Source organism: Berghia stephanieae, chromosome 1 (assembly GCF_034508935.2).
Source record: "Berghia stephanieae isolate SIO BIC M18660-M18661 chromosome 1, UCSD_Bste_1.3, whole genome shotgun sequence".
NCBI lineage: Eukaryota > Metazoa > Mollusca > Gastropoda > Nudibranchia > Aeolidiidae > Berghia > Berghia stephanieae.
The window spans coordinates 85,393,220-85,419,899 of NC_088360.1; the positions used below are offsets into that span (position 1 = coordinate 85,393,220).

General features: G+C 33.1%; 1 protein-coding gene across 1 annotated transcript; it reads right to left on the reverse strand.

Annotated features, from left to right (window-relative positions):
• Window positions 1-284: 284 nt before the first annotated feature.
• On the reverse strand, window positions 285-26,477 carry LOC144959818 (isoleucine--tRNA ligase, mitochondrial-like). Its single transcript, XM_078892601.1, has 23 exons — window positions 26,196-26,477; window positions 20,852-20,974; window positions 19,335-19,494; window positions 18,052-18,200; window positions 17,847-17,896; window positions 16,806-16,918; window positions 16,315-16,405; window positions 15,567-15,682; window positions 14,941-15,107; window positions 14,107-14,197; window positions 13,440-13,585; window positions 12,193-12,353; window positions 10,703-10,805; window positions 9,970-10,063; window positions 8,890-8,998; window positions 8,461-8,563; window positions 7,849-7,974; window positions 7,155-7,286; window positions 6,429-6,535; window positions 3,562-3,719; window positions 2,589-2,770; window positions 1,693-1,834; window positions 285-1,379 (listed from the first exon to the last, which is right to left on the reverse strand). The coding sequence occupies exons 1-23, from the start codon at window positions 26,370-26,372 to the stop codon at window positions 1,222-1,224; spliced, it is 2,958 nt and encodes a 985-aa protein (XP_078748727.1). The 5' UTR covers window positions 26,373-26,477; the 3' UTR covers window positions 285-1,221.
• Between the last annotated feature and the right edge of the window lie 203 nt (window positions 26,478-26,680).

Genomic DNA, 26,680 nt, shown 5'->3' on the forward strand with positions numbered 1-26,680 from the left:
AAATTCTGTACCTATGGTAAAACCGTTTGATGAAATCTTACATATCCTGAGTTATTCAAACCTGAAATGTATCAATAATGAAAAACACATTATATATATATATATATATATATATATATATATATATATATATATATATATATATATATATATATATATATGTGTGTGTGTGTGTGTGTGTGTGTGTGTGTGTGTGCACTTGTCAAATGATTACCATAATAAGTAATTGAAAGAGACATTGGGTTCTGTAATAAAAATATTTACTCATAGATAAGTAATACTTCTTTCTTTATTTATTTTTAGTTGAATGAATTATTGAATCCATATTTTCTTCCCTGTTGATTATTATATTCCAGTCGGCCATGCACCTTAACTGTCGAAAACACTTGTTGATACTTACCCTCAGACTGGACATGACGACCTGGGTGGTGGTTGAGAGTTATTTATATTTTCAGGATTTGGGGTTAGGGGGGGGGGGGGGGCTTATTGCAGATGGACTGAGGGATAAACCTCATCAAATTTGGAACTGCAACAAGACAGGCTTGCAATTCTGTCCACAATCTGGGAATGTCTTTGCTCAAAAGGGGACGAAGGACATTGTGGGGGGCTGCAGTCCATCAAAGGAGAGCATCACCACGATGGTGTGTATAAATGTGTTGGCCACCTTTGTGTGTGGTGAAGGGGAAAACTTAAAAATCCCTTCATTCTGTGGCTACACAGAATGCTCCTGATGGAACCATCTGGATGTACCAGGTATAATTAACATTCCCTCATTTTTGTAATGTTAAAGAAATATTTCCATGGCTGGGCACTAGAGGGTTATATTTACACAAGAGTTAATTAACTTCTCATTCATCGTAATCGTTTCAAAGCCCAATGTGACCAATGACATCTTATGTGTTCATTGTCATGTTTGATTGATCATAATAAAGTCAAAGGACTAAATAGTGTTGACTCTTATTTACATGAGGCAAAGAGTTGTTCAAAAACGTTTAACTGATTCAGACACTTGCTCACCTTAAATATTCAAATTTCAAAGTTTTTTAATTTATTGTAGGACGACTGTTGCTTATTTGTAATACCATCCAACAAATCACACAGTGTCAAATTGACATAAACAAATAAATTTCTTTCACTGGAACTCAAAAATGCCAAACAAATCAAGAGAGTCCTTAGAGTACTCTCAATCACATTAAAACCCTTATAAAATCATCCATAACCTTAAGAAGACCAGTCTGAAGCTAGAGTTTCCAAACATCTTGAACACGGGGAATTGGTTGTTTTTGCTGTGTACCTTCTACAACGTTCACATATATTCTGTAACGCAGATGTGACCAAGATCTTGTAATCAACTTCAATATTTCGATTTGTTGAATCACCTGTAATAGAGATAGAGATCCATTCATTTATCATTTATCTCTTCAATTCTATGCATGTGTAAAAAATCAAGTAAAAAGACGCCTATTCACTTTAAACAAACAATTTCAACACGTTTACATCTAAAATATACCTGTTGGGTTTTATCCCCTCCACCCCCCCCCCCCCCCCCCCCCCATCCTCCCCTCTATAATCATATGTTGAAATAGAAACGAATGTTAATTTTTTAGCCTTTTTTAGGCACTCCTTGAATCTGTTTTTCACATTGGTAATTTATAGAACTACAGTAATGACTAAAAAATGTATTATGCTTACCATCAACTAATACTGCAGTTCCACCAACAATGGAGACATCTTCTGGAATGATATTTGGTATTTCATCTAGAACTGTGACAAAAGAGGTTTGAAAAATTTCACACAGTGATGAAGAACTGCTCGTCTCCTCTGGTTGAATTTCCTGGAGAGTACAATGAGAAATTTATCCATTGCAATACTTAATACAAGAATAATTTCATAACATAAAACGCGCCATATAACTAAACCCAAGTTCAGTAATCATTTAATAGTGGAAACAAGACTAATACAGCACAATTGGGCTGCCCCAAAAGAAGTTGGAAGATGATATTGAAGTCAATGACTGGACAGATATAACAACCAACAGAGATGAATAGGCAATAGGGGACTCCATTAAACAGTCATTGTACAATGCCTGACGCAAGTAAAACAAAAATTGAGAAAGGATAAAATGCAAAATCAGTTGATATCTTTTTAAGCTAGTAGTCTTAGGACTGGCAGATTTGTCCAGACCATGTAGGTACTTACACAAGTGTGCCTCTTCCCTCAGCAGTTCATTTCTCCTGTAACAGATTGATGAGCTGAAGCTAAACCCCCCAAAGCAAAATAAAACACTATCCTCATATGTGAATAATAATACAATAATAAGAAAAGGCTCTTTACTCACATTCTCTCACTGTACTCAGGTGTAAAATGAGTACCTGGCTGCTAACAGCGTTGTCTCTGTCCGACACATTTGTAATATCGCCTAAAAGGCGCCTGTCTCGTCCTACATGTTAAGTGTTGCTGTTGGCCAGGGACCCCTTTGAGCACGCTTAGTGGATATTGCTCTATATAAAAAGCTCATTTAAAAAAAAAAAAAATTTACAATAATATCACAGGGAAAGAGATCTTAAATTTATACTTTTTGATCATACCTGTAGAAGATGTCGCAATCTGGGACTTGCATATATGACAACATCAAATTCAATAGGATTTTCATTCCCAATTTCCTCCATAAGATTTCTTCTCATATCAAATACTGGCATCAGCTTTTCTAAAACACTGGGATTGTTCCACTCGGGTTTCATGTCATACAGGCCACATTTAAAAACAGATTCTGGGAAAATATGGAAAAGAAATCTCTCATTTTCTTTCAAATCTATTTTGAATCCTATAAATAGATCAAAGGTCAAGAGTTATTATTAAATATTTAACTTTTCTTCAATATCATTATAATCTTCCACTATTTTCTTAATCTGAAATATTACTTATCTTATCTATATTAATAAAAGAAAGAGCAAGTCTTGTCTGTCTGTCTGTCTGGGTAGGTCGACTTTAGGGAAAAGCAGACTACTACTACTACTGCTATGAAAATAAGCCTAACTGTTAACATTTTAATCCTTCTGATGCAGGACGCCAAGATTTTTACTCTTTAAGTCGATTTTATATTGACCATATAAAAATGATAAATCAATTTTATTTGATCCCTAAGATTTACAACGCCATTTTAAACAATATTATGTTTTCCATTTTAAATAATATTATGTTTTGATGTGTTGAAATCTAACAGTGATTACAAACATAGATCCACTCTGTCCACACTCAGCTCTTTGTTATTGATTTTAGACCTCAGGTTTAGTGAATAGGTCTCACTTAAATATTGATGCTATACATTTAGGTAAACTATTCGTAACATCTGCCAGTCAAATTAAACATAGCAACACACAAAACTGTGAGTAACCTTTAATGTTTATGATGGTTTTTTTTTAGACTGTTAGGTGCATGTTTACATCGAAGATGTAGGGGGTTTGCTTGTATATTATAAAATGTAATGTTATGCATTAAAACTGTACATATACACAAATCATCTAGAATATTCAATTTTAGACAAAATAATTGATGATTTACTGGATTTATTCTTCACACTATGCGGGGTGTAATTGTGGGTTTCGTGAGCCAAGTGAGGCATGATGGGAGCAAAGGCAGAAGTAAGAGCTTTTGTTACGTGGTACATGGCTGTCTGATTCGACCTTCTACTCTGACTGTCTCGGTGATCACAGTAACACCTGGAATGGACAACAAAATAAATACCAAATGACTTAAATTACCACTTAAATAATTTCCCACTAAAACCTAAAAATACAATCAGATAAAAATCCCAAAAGGGAAAAATAAATTGATCAACAGCTATGAACATTTTGTATCAATAGCTTTATCATGCGTAATCAGGGTTTACTTTCATTGCTTAATCATCACACGATGGAACATCATCAAGCTGTGTAGTGCCTTAGGGGCTAGTCCTTGGTCCTGTATTGTTTTCCATGTATATAATACCTTAAAGTTTTGTCATTTCTAAATACAATTTACAATATCGTTTCTGTGCTGATGATACTCAATTTCATAGTGCATATATTAAGTCATGGAATCTAATTTACATTACTGAAGCATGTTTTCTACAAAGTGTGGATGAGTCAGAGAAGACTCAAGAATGATAAAACAGGGGTGCTGACTTAAAGTTTAACATGATAATGATAAAAAGAAAATCATGATTGGAAAAAGCATGGTAGATTTTTATCTCGACAATAAGGAATCTTGGGGTATGTTTTGATCCATCCCTGTCTATGTCCAAATATGTCAATAATTTGATATGTACTATTTGCTTTGAATTAAGAAACATTAAAAAGATCAGTAAAGTAATCTCTAAAGCCATTGAATCTCTTTTGACAAATACCCTGGTTTTGAGCTTGGCCTCAATAAAATTAAATTAACTCTGCAATACCCCTGTAACACTGGTTACCAGTTATAAAAATTATTTTAAATAAAATATTCACCTTTTTTTTCTTGTACATTAGAACTATAACATCCTTGTATATTTAAATGAAATCAGTTTTTGTCAGTACAGTTGTATTTTATTTAAACCTAAAATAAATAAAAATATTAAGGAAAGATCTTTGATTTTGTAGATCCACAAGTTTGAAACTCCTTCCAGTAAGATTTAAGAGACTTAGATGATTTTAAACCATTTCAATCTTAAATGAAAGAAAATCTTTTTAAATAATATATGAAATCCCTTAATTCAGTCCTAACAGGAAAGTTGTCTTTAGGGTCTTTTCCAAGGGAGGACTGAAATAACCCTGGACCCACCACATTGCAGCGCTGCAAAGTGAGTTAATGAAAGATGAATTGCTCAAGGTCACACAATGTGGCAGGGAATCAAACTCAATACCCTCTGTGTACAAAGCAAAGACCTTACCACAGTTTCACACTGCCCCTAACCAAATTTAAAGCTTAATTTTTATGCTAGGGATTGAGGAAATGTGTGTGTGTGTGTGAGAGAGAGAGAGAGAGAGAGAGAGAGAGAGAGAGAGAGAGAGAGAGAGAGAGAGAGAGAGAGAGAGAGAGAGAGAGAGAGAGAGAGAGAGAGAGAGTGAGACCAGGTCTTTGTGTGCTTTTATGTATGAGTGTTCTTCATTTAATCCATTCTATTATTATTTCTTTATGTAAAGTGCCTGGAACCTCTTTATATTCAAAGGGGTGTGACAACTCTTTCCATTCGTTAAATATGGCTGTCACACAAACTCCCCTCAGCCATATTGGCTTGTTGCTAACTACAGTCCACTCCGGATAATCGCAAGTCGGTTAATCGCAACTTTCGGTTAATCGCAACATTTCCCAAGAAACGGAATTAATTCTATATAAAAGTCACTGGTTTATTGCAACATACTTTGGTTAATCGCAACAAATTTTCGTCCTAAAAAAGTAGTAAATTCAATAAATCAATCAAACAAAATATCATGATTTAATTTCATCACGGAAGAAATCGTGACAAGTTGAAAAATCGAGAGTGAGCGGGATTTAATGCTAATGTAGTGTGTCACCATTCTATTTAAGACAAAAGAGGGCGTGGCTTTGTAGTATGGGTTTGTGATGTCATCTGTAGCCATTAAATAGGAGGCGAGGGGGCTGGGCATAGATTTTACAACAGGTAGACAATGACAGTTGTAAAGAGAGACTGATAGTTATCCTGTGCATTGTGACAAACGAGTTTGGTAAAGGCTTATTGTCTCTCTTCACGGCTAATCTCTTTGACTCTTACAAATGTTGAGAACAAAAGAGTGAATGTGAATCAAATCTGAATAAGATGTCGGCTTGCACCAAAGCTTCTTTTGCTTGTGAAAATGAATACAGGGATGCCATATGACTTTTGTTTCAATCAAATTGCTAAGTCTGTGGTGGACTAAGAACTTTGTTTACAACTATTTGTTTGAGTTTAGCATATATATGTGTAAAATGTTGCAATCGCAGACAGGACACTCAACTTTGGTTAATTGCAACTTCGATTAATCGCAACATTTCCGCTGATCCCAAGGTGTTGCGATTATCCGGAGTGGACTGTACCAACGATTATATTAGTTACCTATAAATTACATATAGATTATGACTCCCAAGAGCCTCCAATATAAGTTACTGTATAGGTGGTTATGAAAAAAATCATTATCTTGGTGATTATAATTATAAGATTCATATAACTTGGCCAATAAAAGGCTTAAAACAGTCTATTTTTTAGATTTACTTTTTACCCTTCTAGTACAAATAAAATGGAAAATAACAGTTCAATTAATCATGCAATGTCGGATTCACTAATATTCTCCTTGATTTTATCTATTGTATAATGAGAGCTCTATTTTTGACTCTCTCCCAAAACTATTTTCCAAACAATTGAATTATGATTATAAAATTAAGTTCTCTCTCAAACATAAAATTAAAACAATTACCTGTCTCTCGTGCTGCTCATGTAAAAACTAGATAAATCTGCATAGACGAATTTTTCAATGTTTTGAACAACCTTGTTATAATTTGCACATTCATAAGCTTCAACAATCTGGTCATGAAAAAAAAAAATGGAATAATATATTGTAAAACGATTGCATCAGTTTAGATACACAAGTGTCGTAAATCAAACACTATTGAGCAATCATTTGAACAAATTTGTTCTATTTTTTCCAGTCACTTGAGAATATTAAGCTTTGTATGTAAATAGTCTAAACAACAAATTATTATTACTATTCATTAATGTTTCAATATAAATTAGAGGACAGGGATCCATTGGTTGTTCTTACTGATATGTGCAGATCCCAAACTCACAATTTCAGTAAAACAGAAAACTTTGAAAACATCAGGATTTTGATTTTTAAAATTTGATTTTTTCCCCGATACTAAAAGAAAAGAGCTAGTTCATTGAAATTATAAGATATTAAGATTTGCAAGTCTTTATACTGGTCCAATAGAGATGTCACAGGCAACACTCAAAAGCTATCAATCAGGCATATTACATGTGTAAATATCACTATATCATCGAGGGGGAAAAAATCAAACAAAAACAGGATTTTAGAAATCTTATCAAGATTTATTTAATTTCAAACTCTAAAATAAATAAAAAAATCTCAGAGAAAAATTGTGGGTTTATCGTATATGAACTATATTTCTGCAATATAACTGACCTGCTGCATTGTTGTGTAAAGGACATGAAGAATATATTTATCAATGACTGGCAGATATCTGTACTCAACTTGATCAACATCTGGATTAAAGTCATCAAGACAGCCTAGCATGTGACGAAGGCACTTCCTTACCTGGGAATTCAAAATATGAAGAGTTAAGAACAACAGTCAACCTCATACAACATCGCTCTATATGAACAAAATGTTGATTGGTTTTGACATAGCAAATTTTGTTAAGTCCTGGTATCTTTGTGAATATGAATCCTCTCTCTACTTGTCAAATATAAAAATAGTTTAACATTGCTTCACCGATAAAAGCCCTTACATCAGGAAATATTTGGGTAATGTGTAAAACTTTGGGCCTTGGGCCTTTTTTTTTTACAATAAATTATAAAGTAAATAAAGCCTGAGGTGTGTGACTATAAGGATATATGCGTCAATCTAAGATATAAAGAAAGAAAGGAACATGGCATGTTTTAAGTACAAATCCTGCCTCAATCAATTAAATAGAGCAACAAAATAAAACTTTTTAAAGGACTTTGGTCATGATATATCATAATCTCTGATTGTACAATAAAATCCATTTGCATTTTGCATCAATGTCTTTCCTTTTTGATGTTGACAGACACAAGGTTTGAAGAGATTTTGTTCCATACAGTTAATTTCAATGTCTAATAATGGAACAGTAACCAACTTTGAAAACGTCCTCATTGAGTTGCCTTAGAATGGAGGGGCCTATCATTATCTGCTGATGATGGTGACTGTGAGCAACCCACCAACGTAACACATCAACACCATAAGAAGGGGAAATTCTCTTGTCCTGGAAATTTGAGTTGTAAGATGGAAGGATCAAATATTTACAGTGGAAACATATGAAAATGTGTAATAGATGTAGCAAATAAAAGGATAGTAAAATTAATGACTTGAGAGAAAGAACACTTCTCAGTCATGAAAAATGGACCGTTTACCCCTATGGCGATGTTTAATAATACAAAAAATGATGGCCATGTGCCTATATCACCTCCCACCACAGGAAAAATGATTTCCTCAATTACATTTTTAATATGCAACTTCTTTAGCACAAAGAATTAAAATTGTCGAAAAAATAATTAATTAATAGTAATAATTAAGTTATATTACAAACACTCTCCACATACAAATTTCTGAGCAATGTACCCTTTACAGGAATTGAAAGAAAGTCATTGACAATACTAAAGTCTTATAGTCTGGTCAAATCAAACAATTAAATAAATTAGAGAATTTGCAAAATATTACAAAATACGTCACAAGAAATTCTATGAGTTACCTTTCCTCCTTTGATAACTTCCTCTGGGTCCACAACATTCCCTACAGACTTTGACATTTTCTTCCCATTTTCATCAGTGGCAAATCCGTGGGTTATTATTTGCCTTTGGATGTTTGAAATATCATTTTTGTGTGAATTGTATTCATTGTGAACATTTTAGACACTTTTCTAATATTAAATTTCAAACTAGGTATAATATAAAAGCCATTGAGAGCATTGTAGCGTGAGTAGGCGCGATACTCATTTCCTGTATTATGATGTTCTTTTTAAATGTCAAAAACTTTTAAAAATATTTCTCTATTTTTCAAAAAAAAATAATTGTTCTCTTATGTTCTCTACAAAAGTTTCTGATAATAAACTACTGCTAATCAATTATATAAATTATTAAAAATGCTTTAAAAAATAAAATGAGTTAAATTATACATGTACCTGTATGGTGCTTTACCAGTAGCAGCGACACTGGTCAAGAGGGAAGTCTGGAACCAGCCTTTGTATTGGTCAACACCCTCCAAGTATACATCGGCTTGGCCATCAAAGTCTAACAGTAATACACACAGTAGGAATGGAATCATCACAGAAGATATGAAAAAAGTAACATGAGAAATCAATACAAAATAGCGAAATGCAAACAAAATTGGAGGGGAACAAAAATAAAATGTGTAAAAACCTGAGCATTTATATAAGGTACTATCCTCTGAATATGTTCAAAGGGGTCCCTAGCCACTATCCAACATCTTCACTTAACAGGTAGGACGAGACATGACGATATTACAATTTACAATATTTACAATTTTTTTCAGAGTCAATGCTGTTAACGGCCAGGTACTCATTTTACACCTGAGTATGTAAGGAAAGAGTGTTTTTCAGGGACTCAACTATGTATTGCTCAGAGCAAGTCTTAAACCCTGGACTTCCCAGAGGGAAGACAATCTGCAGCTGGTTCCAAAGTCGTACAATTGTACTCCTACTCATGTTTAAGTCTCTGGCAACATCAATGTCTTTGTCCAGCCTGTAAACAGCCAATCATGTTGTTATGCTGATGATGATTTAAAGAAGACATTATTTAAAGCACAATAAAACTCTCAATGTTTATGGAAAAACTCAATCACTTGTGGAAAAAATGTTCATTATTTAATGCCACTTGACATTATACATCAATTTTACACACCTAGGATGGTGATAACTGGTTTATTTTCAAACTGAACGATTTTTCTTGAAAACCCACATGATGTAAATCAGAAAAATGTGTCAACGAATCAATATGAGCAGAATATCTGTCAGCCGTTATTATTTCACAAACATTCAATGTATCTAATGTACTCTTGACACAACAATATGTGTTGAAAATTTGTAGCATTTCTTTTTTTTTTTTAACAGTATATTACTACATATGTAAAATATTTAGCTGATATTGCTGTATTTAACTTCATTGAATGTGGATGGTAATTGTTGAAGTATCTTAAAGCCTAGCTAATTGATTGTGAAGAATTACCCACAGTAAGAACTTACCATTTAAAACAGAAGCCCATGCAACACCACTATCAAACCAAACATCAAGAATATCTTGCCCTTTGACATAGTCTGAACTTTTTCCTTTCCTGAGCTATAAATAATTAATTTAAAAAGATAGAATAACTGCTTCAAGCTGAAAAAAAAAGTGGTGATTGAATTATGAATTTCAGATATGTCTTTTTCTTTCTTTATATTTTCCCCTCTCTACTTCGTTGCAAAAATGAAATTAATCTAACTGTCCCAAATTCTAATCAAAGACTTGAGTAAGCTATGAAATCTTGAATTGAGCAATGATGTCTCGAAAAGTACCTAAATCATCTAATCTGGTAATTGCATTTTACTGTAATAAAAAAAAAAATTAGCTACTATTAAAAAGTATATTACCTTCATTCTATTTTTAAAAGTGCTCTGCCCTTCTAAAGGTTCATTATTTCATGCTTCCTTTATACCAATATTTTCGCTCCATAAGTCAAAATGTAACTTTATTTGCTTGATTGATATAAAAGAATTATAATAGAAAAGTAAACTTTCACAAAATTTCATTTTACAATTATAAAATAATTGTTTATGACTCCGCTTATCATATTTACCGTTTTTAAATTCAATGAATGGATAATTTATAAGAAGCAATAACAGTTGTTTTTGTAAAATTAAAAACAATTTGAAAACAGAATAGATAAAAAAGTGCAAGGTTCCCTTTCCATACAATATTGTATATGTCTATGCATACCTTTTGCAACACACCATCTGGTAAAAGTTCTGAGTTTGATAGTTGCCACCAGCAATCTGATCCATATTTATTAAACAGGGAGCAGAGATGCTGTACTGTCTCTCTGAGAGAAAAAAAAATCAAACAAGTCCGTTTTACAAATTGTATAATTTCACTTTCACGCCTCTTTCAATCTAGAAGTGAAGACAAAAATAGTGTGATTCCGTGACAAAGTGAAGATATTTTTGTTTTTGTTTAGGCTGCCTCTATTCTCACACCCCCCCCCCCCCCTCCCCCGGCCGATTGGATTACCGAAATAAACGTCGCCGGCTTTTTGCGATTTGGATTTGATTGATTTTTTTTTTTTAATTGTGCAACTTGTGACAAGAAACTTAACAAATTACTGCATTACAACCTTTGGATTAAACATACAACAATTGTGGACTACTATTATGAAGACTAGCATCCTAGACTAGGGGGGTGAGAATAGTCACTTCGTTTTGTTTATTTCTTCTGGATCGTGGTCTTCTTTCCATTTTCACAATAGTCGGGTAGGGCATTTACCAAACCTGGACACCTACAAGTCCAACACTAAAATTTGTTCATGAATTGAAGGTAAGACAATGATGTTCCATAACGTGATCTTTAGCTGTCACTGCATTTGAGTAAATCTGAGTGAATATTGTCATAATCTCTGAGCTTATTACAATACGTCATGATTAGTCAACTCTATAGGCATATAAAAAAGTTTATGTACCATACCTTTGCAAACATATTTCATTAAGTCTTTCAATACGTTTTTCAAATGTATGATAGACATAAAATTTCTCTTCACAATGTTTATGAAGACATTCCTTCTCACATCAGAGTCAACAACTTGAGGATGGATGTAAAAATAGCAACTCTTACGGGGTCAAATTTCAAAATATTGGCTTTACCAAACTACTTATATGGTCACAATTACTAAAGAAACACAAAAGTCATATTCAGAGATAAATCCGCTGTGGAACTTAATGATACAATATTGAAAATAAGTGGAAAACAACTACTCACCATATAAAGGCAAAATTTATTCTCCAAGATTCATTTGATCTTTTAAATGGTTTCTGACATATCATAGTAGTTAATGCTATACAAATGACAGTCCGGTGTCAAAGTTTGAGAAAATGCCAGAAATGGAACACCATGACCACTTGAAGCATGTAGCCATATCAGCTTCAGTTAGATGGATTAGCATCACTGGCAAGAGGGCTGTAGCATTTTTTACCGTGAAAAACCTTTAATTTTACACAATTTTACATTTTTTATCCTACTAAGTGTGTCTTTTGTTTGGGTCTGGTTTATGTATCACTTCTGTATCATATCTGTTTATAAAACTATAAGGACATAATTAGACCTACAACTTCAAGATTCGTCAGTATTTTAGTATCATGTTAAATTATCAAAATTCATTAAAATCTCACTCTCTTTAACATATTTTTTTCTTCAGTTTGAAAAACAAAGTTACTCACTTTGTTATGAGAGGTTCTCCATTATCCTTGTGGTAAAACACAGGGATGGGCACACCCCAAGTCCGTTGCCTAGAAATACACCAAAATGGACGAGAATAGATTTCTGACAGCATTCCCTTCTCTGACTGCTGAGGTGTTATCTTTACCTTGCTCAGACTTTCCTAAAAAGATTTTTTTTTAAATGATAAAAATATAGGTAAAATATATTTCCATCCTCACTTCCATTTGTCTTTTTAAAAAGTAAGTATACATATTTATAACACTATTTCTTTAAATCTTAACAATGATAGAAGGCATTATCCATACCATATGGACGACTATTGGCTAAAATTTATATTCCTGCTTGTCCTTTGTGAGGCATATAACACACATTACATATGTGCATATCTGTTTATATTCATTTACAGTAGAGAGGGAACCAGTCAAAAGTTGATTTTTTTTTTTTAAAACACCTGCAACTCATTCGTCAAAGGGCAATTCATGATCAACCAACAGCATCTAAAAATCTCTTTCAAACACATCATAAAATATTTTTCGCAAATTGTCAATGAGGTTTTTTATGAGAAACGAGCCATATTATTATTGAGTGTAACTAAAACTGTGAAATATGTCAAAATAATAAAATATTTTAGAAGAAAAAGAAACATACAAATTATATTTTTTGATGGGAAAGGTAAAATGTTCGTTGGGGGGAATATTGGGACAATTTAAAACTGAAACATTTCCTTTCACATCTTTTTTTTTTAAATCTGAGACATACTTTATGTTGTGTGGGGGTTGTGGCACAAGAAATGCATTTTTTCCAACCAATGCAAAGCGCATTGAGTATTATATAATTTTGAAAATGCCCTATACAAATGCCATCTATTATTATTATTATTATTATTATTATTATTATTATTATTATTATTATTATTGTATATTATTATTATTATTATTATTATTATTATATTATTATTATTATTATTATTATTATTATTATTATTATTATTATTATTATTATTATTATTATTATTATTATTATTACTATTATTATTATTATTATTATCCTGATAATTTTGAAAGTTTTAAGCAAAATGAATTATAACCAACTTTATGTTTGGACCGCAGTCAATATTTTGCAATATTGCTTTTGCATACAAAAATACAACAACAAAAAAAGACACTGTAATGATCTCTAAAATTAATCTTCAAGATTCTGAAATTTTCAATAAATGCAATGAAAAAAATCAAAATAAATAACTTGCCAAAGCTGCTTCTCGCAACATCTCCACATTGATGAACCATTGTTTACTGGCACGAATTATGACAGGCTTCTTGGTTCTCCAGTCATATGGATAGCTATGTATGAAGTCTTCCACTTTGAGAATCCAAGGTTCTAATATATTTATGACTGTGAAAGAAAATTATGCAACAGTTGAATGACAAGTTAAATCAAAAAGACCAACACAAACACACATACACACACAAAACCGAATTGATACCCGAGTTGAGTGAACATGACCTTTCACTTGTCAAAGAACTCGACTTTGCACCACTGAGAGAGGGACTTGAACCAAGGACTAACCAGTCCAAAGCTGAAGACAAGTGTTATACCATGAGACCATAAATCAAATTAAATATGCAGAATCCTGACCTTTAAGTCTCTATGTCTGTGACGTGTTTGTGTGAAACAAAGATTTAAAAAAAAAGTTCAACTTCTTCCAGTTTAATTCAAATTTGTAATGCTAATAAACAGGAATCTTGGTATGTAACATTGTTTTCTGAGGAAACAATTCATGCATCTCTAAGGCTTATGTTGGCAAACAATAACATTTTTCAATAGAGGAGCCGCCTTAAAACGCTGTTTTGTAGACATGAAAAAGATCTTGTTGCATGATTCAAAAACCGTTTTAAAAAATCTGAAAGAGTTACCTGATTCTTCAGCATCTTCACCAATAGTTTTACCCAACAACGAATCCACAACTCCTGAACTATACATTCCTTTTCCATCAACATGGCATTCCTGAAGGGAAATAAAGTATAATTTGGCACTTGAAAAGATAGAGCAGAAACTTGATTGTTACGATTTCCCATTAGGCATTGCAGGATTATGAGTGAAAAGTTAAACAATTTGGCTTGAATCTTTTAATAAGGAGAAATCAAAGACGCCAACACAGGATTACACTAAGTGGGATGGACACAGATGGTTTCAAAGTGTCCATCAATAAGTAAACAATACATATGCTAAAGAGAGTAGATTTATAAGGGGGAAAATGTCATATCTCTCAGAAACAGATGAATCAGTCTGACTGTGATCCTCCAGGCAGAGCCCAAACTAAATCAAATAGTCTCATTACAGAACAAAAACACAAAGCCATTTGGAAAGGACAAATGATATGGGGATAGAAGAGACAGGAAAACCGTAGACTAATAGAGAACCCACCAGCCCTGGACAGCCAATGCTCCCTCGCCCTAATGGGAATTACACCTACCAATTTTAACTCATAAAACACATAGCGCAGTTCTCCTAAATGTGCTAAAAGAGCTTAACAAGGAGTTCAAAGTCAACAGCAACACTTAACATGTGGGACGAGACATGATGCCTGGAAAGTATTATCAAATGAAAACTGTTAAACATTGTATGACATATGCAAGTTTGGAGGATAAGAACAATATCAAACAAAGTTCATATGAATGGATATACCATTATGTATACCAAAATATTAAAACAAACAAAAAAGAAAAAAAAAGGGGAGAATAAAGTACCTTTGGTAAATTATGTTCCTGTGCTACAGCAAAATCATCATGTCCATGAGCAGGGGCTGTGTGAACCAATCCTGTGCCTTTCCCAGACACCACATGGTCTCCCGGTAAGAATGGCAAATCTTTATTGCTCAGAGGATTTCTGTATACCATAGATTCAAGGCATAAACCTGGAGGAGATTTTTAAAAAACAAAACAATAATAACAAAATTTGACATCTTCCTCTTTCTTTCTCAGTAATACATAAATTGTCCTGTTTTCATTCACCTCTCCCAGATGATGATGATAAGTATCAAGTTCTCCTACATGATATTTTAAAATTGATATATATTTCATTGCCGATTTTCAAACCAATGGATGATCTAACTGTATTTTGATACTCTGCTACCAGCATTACAAAATTATCTGTTTTGTGTTTTATATAGTTTTACAAACTAAGTTTAAAGTCTGCAAGTTTTGGAATATTTTCCCGAATGCTTGTATGAGTTTTCAAAAAATCAACTAATGCCATCCATAAATCAAACGTAATATTGGTATCATGGTAATAATATATATGGACTAATCAATTTAAATTCTCTATTTTTATATCCTTTTAAATATTTTTAAGGGGTAAGGATTGTAAAAATCACCTTCAAAGGTATGTGCAACATGTACATCATTTTCCAGTAAATCTTTCATGGTTTCCACAAAACTTTCCTCACACAAATAAAAACTCTGAGTGGAAGACTCTTTCAGTAAACAATATCTATAGATTACAATTAAGAGAACAAAAAATGAATAAATAATATATACATTACTTAATTAAAAATATTCTTTAAAAGCAATTATTTCCAACTGTGAAGACTCTATGACAATTATTTATGCAAAGTTAATAGTCCCTATAAAACAAAACTAAAAATAATTATAAGAGACAAGAAAATATCTTCAATGACAAAATAAAAAATCATGAATAAAATAAACTCACAATAGAATTGATTTGAAGACGTATGAATAGAAATTGTATAAACTATGATTAATTCTTGCCATTTAAACTGCAATACAATGTCTGTAAAAAAAGAAAAAGAAAATAGGTGACATGGCGCTTTACATAGCCATGAAGACAGGATAAATAATACCCTCATACTTGCATTTACAGTCTGATATAAACCTCAAATATTACTATGGTAAGATGTTTGCAAACAAATATACAGAGGCATCAATAAAAGAATCTCAAATCTCCTACTTCAGTAAAAATCAAGCAACTGATAACAACTCTTAGTATCAGTTTTTCTTACTACAATACAGCACAATTGTTTAAAAGCCATGGAAAGACACAGAGAAATCTTCTATATATGTTATGCAAGATATCTTTTAATAACAATGTAATTTAAATAATACCTTATCGAAGGGTTATAACATATGGCCTGGTTAAATGGAAGGGTCCAAGGTGTCGTGGTCCAAATGATTGCATATACTGGACAAGAGTCATCTGGGGAGATGATTATATTGATAATAATGACTGGAAAAAAAGTTTAGGTATTAGATGTAATGAGTAAGCCTGACTTAATTAAGGTTATGACCAAAAAAAAAATATAAAAAAATTCAGCATCATGTGAGCTGGCATCCACCGAACAACATTTAGACATATAAGCCATTTACTACCATTGACAAAAACTATATCTATCTGCTGTCCATTATAAACTAAAAAATTATATAATTAATTGACAAGTTTTTAAATTCATAATTAACTTTGAATCGAATTTACAATACTTTAGCACTTGCACCAATTCTAGTTCAAAAACAGCAAAATAGTATAAGTCGTGCAATTCAATTTAAAAACATTTTTTGATAAATGAATTGATATCCGTCATCACATAAGCAAGACTCACCGTCTATATGTTGCAGAAGTTGATTAGATATGGACTGTAATGGAAATTTGACATATAAAGCTTTGCTGACATGAGATGGGTTGTATTCTAATTCGGCTTCAGCTAAAGCTGTCCTGTAAGGAATTAACAACAATATTTATGTTAAATTTGAAAAATCTACCATTTCATAAATTGAATATTCAAATATAATTCTCACATCTTGGTGTATCTAGGTGCCTATGTCAAATTACCGGTCAAACTAATGGATCTATGGAGCTGAAAATTAGAAGTGGAATCCCAGATAGCTAAATTGCAATAGATTAGCAACCTGTCCAAAGGTAGCAATCAATTATTGTTGTTAGTTTAACATTTCAGAAACAAGAGATATACTCTGGGTCATTAAGGTTAGGACTACTCTTTTATTGATGCCGGAATACAAATAAACTGTGTAGTAGTAGTCCCTCAGAGTCATTAGGCCCATTAAGTCAGAGTTAATCCTGGTTTTTTTATTGTGTAAAACAGACAATAACAATTACTATTAGGGTCAGCTTATAGCAACCATATGTTCTTCAAAATTATCTATTATAAATCCTGCTTGTTGACAGCAAGGCGAAGATAAATACATGTTTTCACTGTCGAGTGCTTAGATCTGATCTTTATGAGAAGAAACAAGCTACAGAAAGATAGAAAATTATAAGTTAAAATACTAATAACAGATATGATTATTTCATCCCTATTTATAAAATTTCCAAATACTATAATCAGTGCTGATGGTGACAAAAAGTGAAAAAAAAGAGAGAGGAAAATTTTGAACGTTTGCCATTAAGCCTAATTTTTACTGCACTATCCCCTACTACTACTGATAGGCTAACTAACTTCTGGAAAGTGGGAAGCTGCACCTATTTGTTCCACTACACATCAAGTCTCTCACTGCCGGTACATTTGATTGGGGGAGAAGTAATTTTTTGAAAGGAAGAAACTATTCCTCCAACTCCAAAATCGTGGATTTCCGCTAATCCAAGGAAAACCATCAGCACTGTATAAAGAAAGACAAACACTCACTGGGATGAAGGGGACCAATATACAGGCATATAGTCTCTGTACATGTAACCCTGGAAATAGAAATGTTATTTATTTAATATGAAAAGGAATAAGCACAAATATTGTCAAAAATTTGAAACACAGTTGATATCTTAGTGTGAAAGACTTAAATGTGCATGAAAATAACTAGGGGTGTGACATATGGAAAGAAGAAGAGAATAAGTACCTTTTCAAAGATTTTGTAAAATATTTCCAACTGCTTTGATTCATAGCTTGGGTCCAGTGTTTTATAAGGATTCTCCCAATCACCCATTACGCCCCAACTCTGAAAAGCAGCTTTCTGTTCTTTGATGACATCTTCTGCAAACTCTGCAGCTATGTAAAATAAGCAAAATAATTTTTTTGAAAAAGGTTATTGCAGCTTTTCAACTTTTTGAATACAGGACAAAATATGAAAATTTGATTATCTGCGACAAAATAAACAAACATAACATCTCAAAGTCAAAATCTGAAGAGAGATTATTAAAAAAAAAAAAAAATTTAACCTCAGGAATGAGAGACATCCAACGTTTGCTGTCACTTTGCCGGTTTACCTTTATCTTCTTATTATATATATTACACACAGGATATTGACCTTAAAGTAATATAAAAAGAAAGAATATAATTTGAGACAAATTGATGAAGCTATATGAGTAAATAAGTAAAAGAAAAAAATAAAGCAATATAAAATAAAATTATATTGAAAATAAATAAATAAATAAATAAATAAATACACAGATAAATGATAAATAATGATAACTGATAAAAGGAAAGAAAAATAATGCAACACTGATTTAAAATGACTTAATAACCCTGGTACAATCATAGATAGGGGGATTTATACAATAATCAATACTATCTACAAAGTCGTTGCCTATAATGATGGGTCATCGCACGGGCCACAAGCATCATCATTGATGATAGTTTCATTGGCAATATATGATAAAGATGATGATAAATAATAAGAATTACTATAATAATAATAATAATAATAATAATAATAATAATAATAATAATAATAATAATAATAATAATAATAATAATAATAATAATAATAATAATAATAATAATAATAACAGTAATAATAGCAATAGAAATATTTACAGCTTCTCAAGAATTAACATTGAGCCTTTATATGAACCTGCATTTTGAAAACATCAATCAAAGCCATGGCAGAGTTTGAAAGCAATCCAAAACTTTTAAACCTGTCAATTAATCTCAATAAATCATGATTCTAAAGTCATGATGATTATGGTGTTTCGTTCTCATATTTGATTAGTTTTATCAGAATTTTCAGTATACTCACAAAAATAGCTGTAAACTGATAGCTGAAAATTCTGTAAACTTATCTAGCACCCTTTATATTATTATCATATCTTGGTGTTTATTACTATTTAATACTTTCGGAATTGTTCAACAAGTACTGTTTTGGGATAAGCATTAGTAATTAATAATTATTCTGTACATTACCCCTTGCTCTTATTTCTAAGGCAGAGAGTACTTGATGCTGGCCCTTTTTGTCAGTTACTGCCTTGATTTCTATGGGCATTCCATGGCAATCCCATCCTGGAACATAGTGGACTTTGTGTTTTGTTAGAACCTTGAATCTATTTGTGATGTCTTTCAATACCTGAGAAATAGAGGAAATATATCATGTCAATAGTGTAGATAAAAAGTCATGGTACAAAGCAAGTCAGTATATAGCATTTTGACAAGTACAGTCCAATCTGGTATTGGGGATGCCGCTTTATTGGGATGATTCCTAAGGAACAGATTTTTTCTATATAAAAAGTCATACCCTTTCCAATCCCCTGCCACTTAATTGGGACAGCCCACTGCTTAGTGGGGATGAAATTTGACAATGACCATCTCCATAAAAGAGTTTTCTTTTGGCTGTCTTCGATAATTTAAAACAGTGGTTCATAAAATGCAAATGAGTCTAACGGTACGGTCAACTGACTGAGTGATCGTACCGTTCATCACATGGGTGTTAACTTAAGAATTTAACTGTATCTCCTGTTACTGTCTATCGCGACAGCCAAACTATGTGTGGTCCAACCATTTGTCATAGTCATCACAGAGATGTGAACAATAGAATTTACCTGCAATCCCTTGTCAATGCCATTGACTGCCATAATCATGGGTCAATGGCCATGATGCATGACAAAAAGTTCAACAACAGACAGTTGTAAACTGCTACACTAAAGCTAGATTTCCACTGAGTTGCCACGCAAGAAATGCAGAGATAATAAATATTTTTAATGACGTTCTGTTTTCAACTCAGATGATAGAGGATGAGCTGAATTCACAAGTGCTCCGGTGTCTTCACCGACGACGAGTTAATTGAACATGCACAGAGCATAAAACAGAAAATTGAAGAGCACGAATGTAGTGACGAAGAGGAACCCCATCAATGACTTTATCAGAAAAATGTGAAATGGTGACGCTGTTCTGACGATTTGTCCAAGAAAGAACTCTGACCCCTCTGAGAAAGAGTGTGGATCAGATTAGCAGTCAAGTGGCTACTGAAGTAACCCAATATAAACTCCAAACAAGTTTTCCTGATTATTATGGCTTTAAAACATGAAAAAAATAAAAAACGAAGAAGAAACGAAATTTTAAAAAAGAAATTTGAATGCAACCAAAACATCTTCTTTTAGAAGTTGTATTGCCAGTCACATGTCTGGATAAATGCAGAGCGGACTTGGTAAATCTGAAAAATTGCTCAATTTCATGGTTGCCACTTAATCATGACACTATTAAATTGGGATAATTTGTGGGGAACCGAGTCATCCCAATATAAACCAGCTTGGACTGTATTGACATTTAGTACTGAAAGGATATCAGTCATTGGCGAAGAAGTTGTATTTAAATATAAGACATATAAAAAGTGATTTACACAGAGATTGAACCAAACGTCAATTATGATCATTTTAGTGGATTGATGGAAAGGCAGACATCTCTTTCATCTAAAATGTAACATATACCTTATTTATGACATGTCCAACATGCGTCTTCCCATTGGCATAAGGAGGACCATCATTGAGGACAAAACTTCTACTCCAGACTTGATTACATTGCCATGAGTATAACATCTGAAACTCCTTAGTCTGAGGAATGAAAACACTACAATAATATCAATAACAGTCAACATAAATAAGTTTGTTAAAGTCCATTTTTAATTATTTGTAAGGATTTACCAAAATACTATAATTGATGCAATTTGAGGATTCTCCTAACTTTTTCAATCACAAAGAATAAGGTGGCCAAAGATGGTGGGTGATGATAGAGCAACATGTCATGAATGTGTCATTTGATTTTCTGATAACCAACTGCTGGACAATTAAAATTGTTCGTTTTCAGCAATCATCAAAAAGGGACAATTGTAAGAAGTGGACTGGAAAGAAAGCAGGAGAGAAAACATTTGAGGGACAAAGATGGGACTGGAGAGAGGAAGGGTGGAGAGAATGTGTAATGAACTGATCAATTAAATGAAAAATCAGTTTTCAAATGACAGTATAAAACTTGGTTTACAACAATGCATTATATTATCCCATTGAGATAACTATTTGAATTTTATCTCAATATTATATAGAAGCTGATGAGTCAGATTTTTATGCCTTAAAAATCACAATAGCAATCAGCTTGAATATTGACTCCAGATGACTGAAGTACCAAAATGGGACGTCACTAAGGAAGCAGCCAATGAACGACACTGACCACAGCAGCCCAAACTGAAATGTTATTACTTTGGTAGATTTTGAAATGAATGTGATTTTATGGAAAGCTCAAGGGGTATCCTGGAAGTTGTTTTGATATTTGAAAATGGTATTGGAAAGGTAAATGAATGGTTGAATTTTTTATTTTTTTTTAGATTCCAAGTGAGTTTTTTTTCAGGAATAAAATATTGGGGAGAAATTTCATATGCATCTGCCATTTATCCTAAGAAAGAAACAAATTGACCTCTATCACGCCACTAAACTTATGGGTTTTCATTATTTACAATGTTTTACATTTCCAGTCAAGATATGCCTTACTCTTTACCATTTTTACGGGGGTCTCAATAGCTCAGTTGGTAGAGCACTCATTTCACAAGCAAAGGGACCAAGATTGATCCTGGGTGCAGTCCAGGTTTTTATCGGACACCTCTGTCCACCCGGTAGCTGGGTCTGTTAGATCTGGTGGAAAGTACTTTGCAACAGACTAGTGTCCTTTCAAAGGGTAGCAATTGCTATTGTCCGTTTCATGCTACAGAAACTGGGATAAACTCCGGCTCCATGGGCCTGGTGGCTCAGAAGGATTACTTTTTTTTTTGCCATATTACAATTATTATTATAAGCCTACTATAATTTATTTTCCTTATTATTATTATTCATATTATTATTATTATTCATATTATTATTATTATTATTATTATTATTATTATTATTATTATTATTATTATTATTATTATTATTATTATTATTATTATCATCATTACATTATAATTATTCTCAGGCAAATAAACAACATTGTTGTCACAATAATAAACTTATGGAAGTCAATGCAATCAGGGAGAAAATTTCTGAGTGATACCTAGCTCAACCTAGCAGGTCAGGTAACACTAGTTATTGCTTTCACAGACCGACACCTAACACCTGCCTTTAAAAAAAAATAAAATGGCCACTAAAATTTAGCTATCTTTGCATTACGATATCTCCTTAATGGCTTTTTATTTTGATGATTTTATCAAATTAATGTAAATAAAAACTGGTATATTGACTTGGAGAACAAACCAACACTATTATAAAGAAACTAAAGAACTTTTCCTGGAGATAAGTATAGACCTTAATCTACAGCAAATGACTTGCATTAAGACCGAAAAAAAATGCTCCATTAGCCGTTCTTTTCACAAACTGCCTTAACCTAGTAGACAACATGAAATTGATACCAGGGTTGAGTGACCATGACATCGCTCCAATAGAATACCTGTGTAACCCTCCCAGAAGAAAGCCAACAATTTGTTGAACAACATTGATGGAACGTAAAATATTTTTGTGGAAAAGGGTGACATTGTGTCTGATTTAAAATGAAAGAAAATTTTTTTGTAGACTTTTACTTCAAAAACATCACAAAAATATGTCCATTAACTCCCTTTGGAAATGTGTAAAGAACAACCTCCTTTTAATACAATAAGAAAATGTACCAACAAAACTAACACCTACCTCAAATAACAAGCCTGGGATAAATAAAGAGACCAAACGCAGCTTGAGGAAGAAGAAAAAATGGTTAAAAAGAGCAAAACTGTCTCCATTTGAGACTGTCCTTAAGAAATATTGAGATATTAAATGATCTGCGAGAAACCAGTGTCGAACAGCTTATACAGAGTACATCAACAAAATTATTGACAAAGACACAGGAAGAAGTAAACAACTCTGGTCATACATTAAAAGTAAAAACAAAGAAACCATTGGAATAGCTCCACTGAAAGATAAACATAAAAAGTTGACACAAGAGCCAGTAAGAAAAACAAATATCTTGAATTTCACCAAACCATCTAGCAAAGTCAAGGGGAAACTCATTAGAAACAAAGTACACCCAATGGAGCAAATCTCATGCTTATGAAAAACCTCAGTGAAAATAAGGTCTATGGACCAGATACCATATCAGCTAAATTCTAAAAGTTCTATAACGAACTGGCACCCATCTATAAATTCCTCTACCAAGTCTCCTTGGACCAAGGTCAAGTTCCTGAAGACTGGAAAGATGCCCACATTACACTGATATTCAAAAAGGGCGACAAACACAGTGCAGAAAACTATAGGCCAGTATCTCTCACATTAATATCTTGTAAACTGTTGGAACAAGTAATATGTAGCAATATCATGAAAGACCTTGATAACCACATCATGCTGACTGATGTACAACATGGCTTTTGCAAATATTTTTGTGTGAGTCACAACTGATCACGACTTGTGATGATTTTGCTTATACAATCAATAAAGGGGGCCAGATAGAAGCCATTCTACTGGGTTTCAGCAAAGCATTTGATAAAGTACACCACCAAAGCCTCTTGAACAAGCTTGATTAGTTTGGGATCTCAAAAACTACCCACGCATGGATTAAATCATTTCTTTCGATGCGATCCCAAAGTGTCGTGGTTGAGAACAAAATGTAATCATCACTTCCAGTCCTGTCAGGTGTAACTCAAGGAACAGTTTTAGGCCCACTTCTTTTTTTTTTTGACATCAATGATATGCTGAGTAAAGTATTAAATGGATAAAAAATTTGTTTTTTTTTTTGCTATCGATAGCCTTCATTATAGGTAAATTCAAACATCAAAAGATTGCAATATACTCCAAGAAGATTTGGACATGCTACAATCATGGGAGAAGGAATGGAAAATGGAATTCCACCCGAAGAAATGCCAGCTAATTTGTATCACGAACAATAACAAAAAAAAAAAAGAATTTCAGATTATTAAATATACAAAGAAAAATTGGAGACAATGAAAAAAGCTGAACATCTTGGATTAACTTTTGACAACAAAATGCCTTGGCAGCACAACATTGATAAAGTGTGTAAAAAGGCCACTACAAAACTTGGATTCTTAAGAAGAAATGTACAAAGTTACCCAAGAACCATCAGAGAAACCTGCTATAAAGTCTTTTTACGCTAATTTTATTATAGTGCATGTGTTTGGGACCCCAAGAGTAAAAAGCAGATGGAACAGCTTGAGAAAATTCAAAACAGGGAATGTAGGTTTGTTTGTAACAACTACAGGAGGACTGAAAGCATCAGTGAGATACGCAAGAGTCTAAACTGGTCGCCATTACATGAAAGCCGCACTATACAGAAAGCCAAAGTCCTCTTTACCGTTAAGGTCCATCATGGACTGACAACGATCCCAATTGATTGCCTTATCCAAAACAAAAGAAAACAGCACTCATACCAGGTTCTGCAGTCAACATTAATGCTCATCTCAACTCGGTTTATTCCAAGTCCAAGCACTATCATAATATGGAATTCTCTGACCAAAAATATTAAAAAGAGTAATGGCCAAATCAAAATAAAAGCCTAGGCATGTCCATTTGTTCCCACCACACTCACAGTCGTAGCTTGTATAAAGGTGCCTATTACCCATTGGAAAAGTGAAGCGCGAGTTTGGGTTGAAATTTTAATCACAATTTCACATAATCACTGTTACATTATTTTTCATAATATCTGAATGGTTCTGGTATCATTTTAAAGAGCAGAGATCAAGCTTTATTTTAATGCGATAGGAAAAATCAATGTTGGTACATTATGTCAAAAATTATAATTTGATAAAAATTACTTCATTTTAAAACTTTTATAATTTTTTTTCTAAATTGAGATAGCAAAAAAAATAAATAAAGAAAACACATCTAGATAATTCATTTATCTATGCCTATGTCAAATTTAATCAAGATTGAAGACAGCGCAGTCTGTTTAATTTTGGTCGCCAGTGTCTACCCCTCTTTCTCTATGCTGAAGTCCCGTTGCAAACACAGTCACCCTATCGAGAGGCTCTCCAGTGGGGGAATTCTCAGTCACAGATTTTGAGCTTTTTGCAATAATAAATAAACTTTGGAGTAGTAAAATCATCATAACTTTGGAACCGTTTATCCTCTAGATCTAAAGGTAAGATATCATATTAAATGGTTTTTAAAGGCCAGTCTGTCCATGTAAAAGATAATTATTAATTTTCATTTTTGAAAAAATATCAAGATCAAACGGAGTTGAGACGACTTAATGACAATGTAATGACAAGACAATGGAGTGTCTACGTACACGGTAACTTTAGGCAGTTTAGTGAGCAGCAGCAGTGGGAATCAAATTGTGACGCAACTCGCTCATAAGAGAGTTATGACTGGAAATTGCCGTTCGCTTTTACTAAGTTTTAGGGGGATTCAAATAAAGATGCATAACTTCGTTATAAAGAGGAATATCGCAGATATCATTATTTTCGTTACCAACCGGGCACCTAGCCTCAGGATCTACGTACACGGTAACAGTAACATACATGGTAACCTTGAATCTCGCCTTTAATGGGTTATATTGCATTGTTTGATTTTTTAAATAACACACACCCACACCCACATACAGAGCGAGGTCCATCCATTGCTTGTAGCGGCAAACCAGTTTCAGTTACCGGAGTGAGTTACCGTGTACGTAGATCCTGAGGCTAGGTACCCGGTACGTTGACCTTTAACCAATCCATGGTGGTGCCATAGGCGAATGGGAGAACTGAGGCACAGATTCAGCCAGACATTTAATATTAGTTGATAGACCAGTAAAGTTGGGCGGTGTTTAGTTGTTTTCTAAACTTGCCTTTTGAATTTCTGTTTCTCTCTGTGCCGCAGCACCATCTTTCATAGTGAGAGGCATCATTGTCTTTGGCAAGTTTAATGAGTTTGCATATCGTTTACTTTTAGAGCTCTGAGTAGTACTGCTTTTGAAGCGAAGATGGACTCGCGTTGCTGGTAAAAGACGAATAACGAGGATCATCTTTATCAGGTCGTTACATTGGCTTCTTCAAAACAATAACAGCCGCTTTAGCCGATGGAGGCTGACATGTTATTATACCGCAGCGTGGGAAGTTTCGAGGTGAATGAAAGGTCAGCATAATCATTTAAAATTCAAAAATGGATCATATTGATTGAAAATTTGCAGATTGGTCTAAAAACACTAATCTTATAGAAATATTTTGTCCATCATTTTTTTTCTCAGCGATTTTTGTTGTTTGTTTGCATGTAGGTTGTTTGTTTTTATTTCCGTGGGTCAAAAGGTCAGAGGCCATCATCTTCACTCCCCTC